Here is a 10,609-nt window from a genome sequence, read left to right on the forward strand (position 1 = left end):
GCAACAGAGCAAGACTCTATCGCCAAAAAAAAAAAAAAAGACTGTACTGTAGGTTTCAGCTAAGGCAATTAGATAAGACACAGCATGCTTATCAAATTTGTAAATGGACTATAGAATTTGATGACTGATAGAACTGGATTCAAAATTACTGCCACAGGCTAGAGTGATACACTGAATAAACAGGATATTTATTTTTAAAAAAGAAATAGAATATACAACACAAGAATTAAACAATACTCATATAAAATGTCTCACACATAAAATATAAACCAAAACACTACACTTCTGGCCAGCCACAGTAGTAGCTCACGGCTGCAATCCCAGCACTTTGGGAGGCCAAGGTGCAGATCACTTGAGGCCAGGAGTTCAAGATCAGCCTGGCCAACATGACGAAACCGCATCTCTACAAAAAAATACAAAAGTTAGCCAGGCGTGGTGCTGCATGCCTGTAATCCCATCTACTTGGGAGGCTGAGGCATGAGAATAGCTTGAACCCAGGAGGCAGAGGGTGCAGTGTATTGAGATGGCACCACTGCACTCCAGCCTGGGCAACAGAGCAAGAATCTGTCTCAAAAAGGGCAGGGTGGGCAGGGGGAAAGAAAGAAAAGAAAGAAAGAAAGAACACTATACTTCTGAAAATATATTTGAGTATTTTTATTCAGGATGAAACTGAACCAGACATTGACTTTCTTTTTGAAAACAAGTGGCTTTCAGTTAAAACTAAAATCTATCTTCAAAGGTGGCAACAGTAAAACAAACAGAAAAAAAAAACAAACAAAAAAACAAACTAAAGTCTGCTCCTTCTTTCCAGAATAATTTTTACACAACTTTACAATACCTCCATTCAGAAACTGCCAAATGGCGGTCGGATCACGAGGTCAAGAGATCGAGACCATCCTGGCTAACACAGTGAAACCCCGTCTCTACTAAAAATACAAAAAATTAGCCGGGCATGGTGGCGGGCGCCTGTAGTCCCGGCTACTCGGGAGGTTGAGGCAGGAGAATGGCGTCAACCCAGGAGGCAGAGCTTGCAGTGAGCCAAGACCGTGCCACTGCACTCCAGCCAGGGCGACAGAGCAAGACTCTGTCTCAAAAAAAAAAAAAAAAAAAGAAACTGCCAAATGGTACAAGACCTATGGATGGGAAGTTATAATATCCAGCAAAATTAAATGTACATTTGTCCTCTGACCTAAAGTCCAATATTAAAGGTTTAACCTGGTAATACACTTATAAAAATGTTAACTACATATAAAGAAGTTCATTTACTGCAGGTTACTCATGGATGCTAAAATAATTAGTAGAAATGTTGCTGGGGAACAAAATATTCCGGGTGTCCTGCAAGGGATGGTGGCTCATGCCTGTAATCACAACATTTTCTGAGGTTGAGGTGGGAGGATCACTTGAGCCCAGTAGTTCAAGGCTGCAGTGAGCTAGGATCGTGACACTGCACTCCACCCTGGGCAACAGAATGAATCTCAAAAAAAAAAAAAAAAAAACCCACGAACATATATATATACATATATGTGCGAATACAGAGTTATAGAGATATCTCTCTCTCTCTCTACATATCTATGTGATAGATACATTCTCATATAGATACATAATATACATATGATATATATATTCCAGGTGTCAAAATATCAACCCACATATTACTTTCTTTTGTGCTGATGACATGGTAAAAAGATATGAGGGAGGCACATCTCACACAAGAGTGTAAAAACTCAACCCACAAAAGGATCTCACATATTACTTTCTTATTCAAAAGGAAAAGGCTATCTTTAAAATAAAGTGCTCTGGCCAGGCGTGGTGGCTTGTGCCTGTAATCCCAGCACTTTGGGAGGCCAAGGTGGGCAGACCACAAGGTCAGGAGTTCAAGAGCAGCCTGGCCAGCATGGTGAAACCCCTGTCTCTACTAAAAATACAAAAATTAGCTAGGCATGGTGGAGAACGCCTGTAATCCTAACTACTTGGGAGGCTGAGGCAGGAGAATCACTTGAACCCAGGAGGTGGAGGTTGCAGTGAGCCAAGATGGCACCACTGCACTCCAGCCTGGGAGATGGAGTGAGACTCTGTCTCAAAAAATGAATAAATTAATAGATCATTCTACCATAAAGACACACACACACAAATGTTCAAAGAAGCGCTATTTACAAGAGAAAAGACATGGAATCAACATAAATGCCCTTCAATGACAGACCGGATAAAGAAAATGTGGTACACATACACCATTGAATACTATGTAGCCATGAAAAAGAACAAGATCATGTCTTTGGCGAAAACGTAGATGGAGCTGGAGGCTATTATACTTAGCAAACTAAGGCAGGTACAGAAAACCAAATACTGGCAGTTGTGTGCTAGGTCACCAAGATGTCGTTCCCAAAGTATACTCCATCATGCCTGGCCACTCTGCCCTCGACGCTTGACCAGGCCAACTATGTATGACATGTCTCTGGAAACCGGGAGGGCACAAGCTAAGCAGTTGGCCATAAGAGCCCAGCTTCAGCAGGAGTACCTGCTCCAGTACAATGACCCTAACCACCGCTTGTCGAAGATCCTGCCTTGATTCGTTGGACCTATGCAAGATCAGCAAATGTCTATCCTAATTTCAGACCCACTCCTAAAAACTCACTCTTGGGAGGGCTATGTAGAATTAGGCCCCTCTTCTTCTGGTATTATGTTTTCAAAACTGACACGGATAGGAAAGAAAAACTTATCCGGAAGGAAAATTGGATAGAACATTTAACATCTCATATTAAGTCTGGCAATGATGATTATATATATTCTTGCTTAAATAAATCGTCTATTAATCAATAAAAAGAAAAGAAAAGAAAACCAAATACCACAGGCTCTCACTTATAAGTGAGAGCTAAAAGATAAGAACTTATGAATACAAAGAAGGAAACAATAGACACTGGAGTCTACTTGAGGGTGGAGGGTGGGAGGAGGGAAAGGAGCAGAAAAGATAACCACTGGGTACTGGGCTTAACACCTGGGTTTCTTTACCTATGTAACAAACCTTCACATGTACTCTCAAACCTAAAATAAACGTTAAGAAAAAAAAAAGGAAATCAGTATATTGAAGAGATATCTGCACAAGAAAAAAAAAAGGAAATCAGTATATTGAAGAGATATCTGCACTCTCGTTTGCTACAGCAGTATTCACAGTAGCCAGGATTTGGAAGCAACCTAAGTGTAGATCAACAGATGAGATGAATGGATAAAGAAAATGTGGTACACATATACAATGGAGTACTGTTCATTCACAAAAAAGAATGAGATCTGGGCCAGGTTCGGTGACTTACACCTGTAATCCCAGCACTTTGGGAGGCTGAGACGGGTGGATTACTTGAGCCCAGGAGTTTGAGGCCAGCCTGGGCAACACTGCGAAACCCCATTTCTATGTAAAAATACAAAAATTAGCCAGGTGTGGTGGCGAGCACCTGTAGTCCCAGCTACTCAGGAGGCTGAGGTGGGAGGATCACTTGAGCCCAGGAGGCGGAGGTTGCAGTGAGCTGAGATTGCATCACTGCACTCCAGCCTGGGTGACAGAGCTCAAACTTTCCTCAGCTGCCGTCAAGGTGCTCAGTCCTTCCAAGGAAGCTAAGGCCGCATTGCAGTGAGGCCCTCACTTCATCTGGCAACTAGCACCGCATCCAGCAGCACCAGCCCCATACTGGCCCATGACATGGCCTCTGTCTCTAAGCTCGCCTGCATCTACTCAGCCCTTATTCTGCACGACGATGAGGTGACCATCACGGAGGATAAGATCAATGGCCTCATTAAAGCAGCCAGTGTAAATGTTGAACCTTTTTGGCCTGCCTGTTTGCAAAGGCCCTGGCCAATGTCAACATTGGGAGCCTCATCTGCTACGTCAGGGCTGGTGGACCTGCTTCAGCAGCTGGTGCTGCACCAGCAGGAGCTCTTGCCCCCTTCACAGCTGCTGCTCCAGCTAAGGAGAAGAAAATGGAAGAAAAGAAAGAAGAATCCAGGGAGTCTGGTGATGGCATGGGCTTTGGTTTTTTTTTTTTTGTCTTTTTTTTTTTTTTTGAGAGGGGGTTCACCTTTGTCGCCCGGGTTGAGTGCACTGGCGTGGTCACCACACACCCCCACCTTCTGCCTCTTGGGTTCAAGTAATTTTCTGCCTCAGCCTCCTGAGTAGCTGGGATTATAAGCGCCTGCCACCACTCCTGGCTAATTTTTTTGTATTTTTAGTAGAGACAGGGATTCACCATCTTGGCCAGGTTGGTAGAGAACTCCTGACCTCATGATCCACCTGCCTCGGCCTCCCAAAGTGCTGGGATTATAGGCGTGAGACACCAGACCAGGCCTGGCTTTGGTCTTTTTGACTAAACCTCTTTTGAAATGTGTTCAATAAAAAGCTGAACTTGAAAAAAAAAAAGCGGGGGGGGTGGGGGGGACAGGGAGGAAGGCAAGAAAAACAAAAGACAAAAAGGGAGATCCTGGCCAGGCGCGGTGGCTCATGCTTGTAACCCCAGCATTTTGGGGGGCTGAGGCAGGAGGATCACGAACGAGGTCAGGAGATCAAGACCATCCTGGCCAACATGGTGAAACCCCATCTCTACTAAAAATACAAAAATTAGCTGGGCATGGTGGCACGTGCCTGAAATCCCAGCTACTCAAAAGGCTGAGGCAGGAGGATCGCTTGAACCAGGGAGGCAGAGGTTGCAGTGAGTCGAGACTGCACCACTGCACTCCAGCCTGGCGACAGAGTGAGACTATGTCTCAAAAAAAAAAAAAAAAAAAAGAATGAAATCCTGTCATTTTCAACAACATAGATGGAACTGGAGGACAGTACGTTAAGTGAAATAAACCAGGCACAGAAACACAAAGCTGGGCGTGGTAAGCAGTGTTTGCAGTGAACCAATATCATGCCACCGCACTCCAGCCTGGGCAACAAGGCAACACCCTGCCTCAAAAAAACTCTCAAAAAAAAAAAAAATCTTGAACAGAGCTCAGATCCAAAAACATTCCGTTATATTTTAGAACAATTTGGAAAACTTTCATTTATTATACACAGTAAATATTAGATAACATTATTATTTTTAATTTTCTTGATGCAAATAGTATTACGGTTTTAGTAAAACAACACTCTTATCATTGAGTCAGGCATTACCCACTACTTAAATGTCGAGCTTACCATCCTGGCTAACACGGTGAAACCCCATCTCTACTAAAAACACAAAAAATTATCCGGGCATGGTGGCACGCGCCTGTAATTACAGCTACTTGGGAAGCTGAGGCAGGAGAATCGCTTGAACCCGGGAGGCGGAGGTTGCAGTGAGGCGAGATCGCGCCACTGCACTCCAGCCTGGGCGACAGAGCAAGACCCCCTCTCAAAAAAAAAAAAAAAAAAACTCGAGCTTCATCTCTGCAATGAATTTTCCATTAACTGCCAAACAGTTCACCATAAAATTTATTTACGAGACAGCAAATACACAAAACGCTAAAAAACAGGTGCAGCTACAATGGATATTTATTCGTCGTACTGGATGGTCAACATACCCATAGGTTTAAGTTTTTTCGAAAGAAAAATGCGGGAAAAATACACTTAGTACAGTCATCCTGTTAACGGTAAATTCGATTACTCTAGTATTAGTGTGTAAACCCTCCATCCTTTCTTCCAGGAAGCCTGGTTATGAAGCTCTTTAGAGACGTACAGAGCTAGGAACTTCAGATGAAAAGAATGGCTGAGTATTCTTAGTTTTTAGTAGAAAGACTCGCGGTCTACAAACGTTTATAAGCACATGCAGAAATACGCACACCCTAGACAACTAAGAAAGCACCTTTCTACCTGAACGTAATGTGTCAATAATATACAGGTTTCACAAAGGCAAAATGCCAAAATCTCACATGAAACACTCGTTTGCATAAAAAAGGAAGCAGCTGCCCCCTTGAACCAACTTTCTCCCAGTGCTCACCCGAACACAGTGGAGTCGCCAGGTCCGTGGGGCTGCAGGATCTTGGGGACGGAGTCAATCGAACGCGAACGGCAAAATTCTTTTCCCTCTGAAACACAATTCACAAACGTTGCCTTGGAGACTTATTTTTTAAGGCCTCAGAACGCTTGGACACTTTTGAAGACGGGAACACACGGCTGAAAACATCCCTCGGACGCCGCCCATACTGCACTTCCCACCCGGCTCCTCTAGGGGACCGAAGGTCCCAATGGCCTCTTCGACGTGGCCTCGCCCGATGGCTCCGCGGCTCCTGCGGACTCCTGTGGAGTGGTCCAGGCCTCTGTAAGGAGGTTCCTCGATTACCCTGGGTCGATTGTGACCTCTGCCACCCCCCGAAACACCGCCCAACCCACTAGTCCACACAAGCCTCACCAAAGTAGTGAACGACCAGACGACACAAAGGAAAAAGTGGCTGAGGCAATACGCGCCAGAGACCAAAAGAGAGAACTGGCGCGCCGCTAACGTCACTTCCGTTTGGGGCATCGGAAGGGGCGTGACTCGTTGTGTGGGCAGTTGGACAGGATGAAACTCTTCAGGATTCTAGTTTCCCTCCGCGTGGGTGCGGAGGTGTCAAGGAGTCGGCTCAGTGCCTGTGTGGGCAAGAGAGAAATGGGCCCACAGGGCAAGGTGGGGGTTAAATCAGTGCTGTGGGCGGGGATGTGGGCGGGGCCCATGCCCGGGGGCGGGGCTAGAGGTGGGACCAGACCCAGCCGGTGGCTTCGGTGGCAGAATGGACCAGGAGGGCGAAACGTCGGGCGATGGACTCACCCCTCAGGATGCTCATGAGAAACTCCCCCACGTTCCTGGATCCCTTTCAGGAGTCTCTGCAGTTGATAATCTGCCAATCCACAAAATGGCCTGCTTCCTCCATTCCATCACGTCTTTAGAACTTTATTTTCTCTTATTTCTTTTTATTTATCTGACCTTGCTAAACTCTAATCATTGATTCCTCTGCGTTTTCAATGTATCGATACTTTCTGTAAATATTGCAATTTTTTTTCTTTTCTTTCTTTTTTCTTTTCTTTTTTTTTTTTCTTTTTTCTTTGAGGCAGGGTCTGGCTCTGTTGCCCAGGCTGGAATGCAGTGGTAGGAACACGGCTCACTGCAGTCTCGACCTCTCCAGGCTCAAGCCATCCTCCCTCCTCAGCCTCCCGAGTAGCTGGGACCACGGGTGCAGCGCGCCGGCTAATTTTTGTATTATTATTATTATCATTATTATTATTATTATTTTGTAGAGACAGAGTCTAACCATGTTGCCCAGGCTGGTCTGGAACTCCTGGGCTCAAGCAATCTGCCGGCCCTGCACTCCCGAAGTGGGATTACAGGCGTGAGCCATCACGCACCATGCCTGGCCTTATTGTATTTTTTTTCTTCTTCAACTTTGTATTTGTTACTATTTCTCAGATCTTACCAAATGATTCAAAGCCTCCCGTACTACTTTATGAAATACCACTGATACCAGGCATTCTTCACTTATTCTGTGCAGAAAAAAAAAAGAAGACTGTTGGACTTGTGGTAGAGATTTAGTTGAGTCTTCGAGTTATATTGGTATCTTTATAATACTGAGTCTTCCTATGTGTGAATATACAATATCTCTCTATTTAGGTCTTCTTTAAACTCTCAGTAATGTTTTGAAATTTTCAGTTTACAAATATTTTACCTCTTGGGGTAAAGTTATTCCCATGTAACTTATTTGTAAAAGGGATCACATTCTCAGTTTCCTTTTCTGATTGTTCTTTGCTGGTGTATAGATACAAAACTAATTTTCATCTCAATGTTGTACCATGCAACTTTACGGAATTTATTACAAGCTCTTCTAGTTTTCTTGTAGATTCTTCAAAATTTTCTATATATCAAATATCACCTATAAATATATTTTTATTTGTTCTATTCTAATTGGGAAACCTTTTATTTTATTTTCTTGTGTAATTGCTCTGGCTAGAATTTCCTGTAGAGGCTGGGCGCGGTGGCTCACGCCTGTAATCCCAACATTTTGGGAGGCAGAGGTGGGTGGATCACCTGAGGTCAGGAGCTCAAGACCAGCCCGACCAACATGGTGAAACCCTGTCTCTACTAAAGATACAAAAAATTAGCCAGGCATGGTGGTGGGCACCTGTAATCCCAGCTACTCGGGAGGCTGAGGCAGGAGAATCGCTTGAACTCGGGAGGCAGAGGTTACAGTGAGCCAAAATCATGCCACTGCACCCCAGCCTGGGTGACAGAGCAAGACCTCGTCTCAAAAAAGAAAAAAAAGAAAGTGTTCTCTCATGTTTTGTTTTATTTTGGTTTGGTTTGGTTTCATTTGGTTTGGTTTGAGACAGAGTCTCGCTCTGTTGCCAGGCTGGAGTGTAGTGGCGCAATCTCGGCTTACTGCAACTTCCACCTCCCAGGTTAAAGCAATTCTCCTGCCTCAGCCTCCCGAGTAGCTGAGACTACAGGTGCATACCACCATGCCCAGCTAATTTTTGTGTTTTTAGTAGAGATGGGGTTTCACCATGTTGGCCAGGATGGTCTTGATCTCTTTACCTTGTGATTCACCTTGCTCGGGCTCCCAAAATGCTGGGATTACAGGCATGAGCCACCACACCTGGCCTCCTATTCTCCTTTTTTGGAGGATATTGAGAAACCCTGGTGTTGATTATTCTTTAAATGTTTAGTACAATTCATTTGTGAATTGACAATTCATTGCTGGGAAGTTTTGAAATACTGATTTAATCTCTTGTTACAGGTCTCTTGAGATTTTTCATTACTTTTTAATCCAGTTAATTTCTGTGTTTCTAGAAATGTGTCCACTTTATTTAGGTTATCTAACTAGTTGTACAATTAATTGTTCATAGTATCCTCTTATAATATTTATTTCTGAATAGTTTGTTGTAGTGTGCCTCAGTTTCATTTCTAATTTTAATTATTTGCATCTTCTGTCTTTTTTGTCAATCTAGGTGAAGTTTTTCAATGTTATCAATCTTTGCAAAGAGTAACTTTTAGTTTCATTGATTCTCATTGAATAGATTCTTATCTATTCTCCATTTCACGTATTTCCCTTCTTTATTATTTCCTTTCTTCTATTAGATTAGTTTACTTTCCTCTTTTTGGTAGTTCCTCAAGATATAAAATTATTTATAGGTATTTATAGCTATAAATTTCCTACTGAGGCCAGGTAATGTGGCTCACACCTGTACTCCCAGCACTTTGGGAGGCCAAGGCGAGAAGATTGCTTGAGCCCAGGGATTCAAAGCTGCAGTGAGCTGTGATCGTGCCACTGCACTGCAGCTTGGGGGACCAGAGCCAGACCTTGTCTCGAATAATAATAATAATAATTTTCCACTGAGCACTCTCTTCATTGCATCCTATAAGTTTAGGTCTGTCCTGTTCATTTTTGTTTTTCTCTACATATTTTCTTTTGTAATTTGTTTTTGTTCTTGTTGTTGTTTGTGACTAACAGAAATTTATTTCTTATAGCTCTAGAGGCTAGAAAGTCCAAGAACAAGGCACAAGCAGATTCAATGTCTCAGGAGGGCCTGCTTCCTGGTTCATACATGATTATCTTCCCATAGTGCAAAGGAAAAGGCAGCTATCTGGGCCTCTCATTTTAAAATTACTTTGTTTTTTGATATGTTTTGAGAAAGGATCTTGCTCTCTTGGCCAGGCTGGAGTAGAGTGGCAAAATCACAGCTTACTGCAGCCTCAACCAACTGGGCTCAAGCAATTCTCTCACCTCAATCCCCAGAGTAGCTGGGACTACAGGCAGGTGCCACCATACCCAGTTGATTTTTTAGAAAATTTTTTGTAGAGACAGGGGTTCACTATGTTGCCTGACTGGTCATGAACTCGCAGCCTCAAGCGATCCTCCTGCATCAGCCTCCCAGCATGCTAGAATTACAGGCATGAGTCATCGTGCCCAGCCTAATTGCTTTTTTTAATTGACAAATTTTCATCATACATATTAATGGAGTATAAAGTGATATTATAAATTGTGAATACAATACAGAATAATTAAATGAAGCTAATTAACATATCCACCACCTCAAGTACTTATCATATTTTGTGGTGAAAACAGGTGCCTTGTAATTTGTTCTTGATCCTCTGTTTTTTAAGTGTGTGTTAATTCGCACATATTTATGTATTTTAATGTTTTTCTGCCATTATAGATTTCTAGCTTAATTCTGTTGTTCTGACAGGTACTTTATATATATTCAGTGCTTTTAAATTTACTGAGACTTGGCTGGGTGTGGTGGCTCACACCTGTAATCCCAGCACTTTGGGAGGCCGAGAGTGGTTGGATCATTTGAGGTCAGGAGTTGGAGACCAGCCTTGCCAACATGGTGAAACTCTGCTTCTACTAAAAATACAAAAATTAGCCAGGTGTGGTGGCATACATCTGTAATCCCAGCTATTTGGGAGGCTGAGGCAGGAGAGTCGCTTGAACCTGGGAGGTAGAGGTTGCAGTGAGACGAAATTGCACCCCTGCACTCCAGCCTGGGCAACATAACAAGATTCTGTCTCAAAAAAAAATAAAAATTAAAAAGAAATTTCCTGAGACTCGTTCTGTGGCATATACATTTGACATATCCTCAAGGTGTTCCACATGAACTTAAGAACGTGTGTTCTCATGATATCGGATGGACTGT

At 43.2% G+C, this 10,609-nt stretch overlaps 1 protein-coding gene and 2 pseudogenes across 3 annotated transcripts in view; 2 read left to right on the top strand and 1 right to left on the bottom strand.

Annotated features, from left to right (window-relative positions):
* ZNF560 (zinc finger protein 560) overlaps positions 1–6,544 on the bottom strand; it is a 59,294-nt gene extending 52,750 nt beyond the window's left edge. For 2 of the 3 annotated variants that reach the window (XM_032169579.2, XM_058426071.1), the window contains exons 1-2: positions 6,354–6,544; positions 5,943–6,030 (exon numbers count right to left, since the gene is read on the bottom strand). In XM_032169579.2, the coding sequence (XP_032025470.2) occupies positions 5,943–6,030; positions 6,354–6,464 (199 nt within the window). In that variant the 5' untranslated portion in view covers positions 6,465–6,544. Of the gene's footprint in view, positions 1–5,942; positions 6,031–6,160; positions 6,253–6,353 lie in introns of those variants that run through there. The other variant, XM_058426072.1, reaches the window with a different exon arrangement.
* LOC116478411 (NADH dehydrogenase [ubiquinone] 1 beta subcomplex subunit 4-like) lies at positions 2,371–2,759 on the top strand (annotated as a pseudogene).
* LOC116479495 (large ribosomal subunit protein P1-like) lies at positions 3,689–5,663 on the top strand (annotated as a pseudogene).
* Positions 6,545–10,609: the final 4,065 nt, after the last annotated feature.

The sequence above is a fragment of the Hylobates moloch genome, unplaced genomic scaffold (genome assembly GCF_009828535.3).
Source record: "Hylobates moloch isolate HMO894 unplaced genomic scaffold, HMol_V3 SCAFFOLD_12, whole genome shotgun sequence".
NCBI lineage: Eukaryota > Metazoa > Chordata > Mammalia > Primates > Hylobatidae > Hylobates > Hylobates moloch.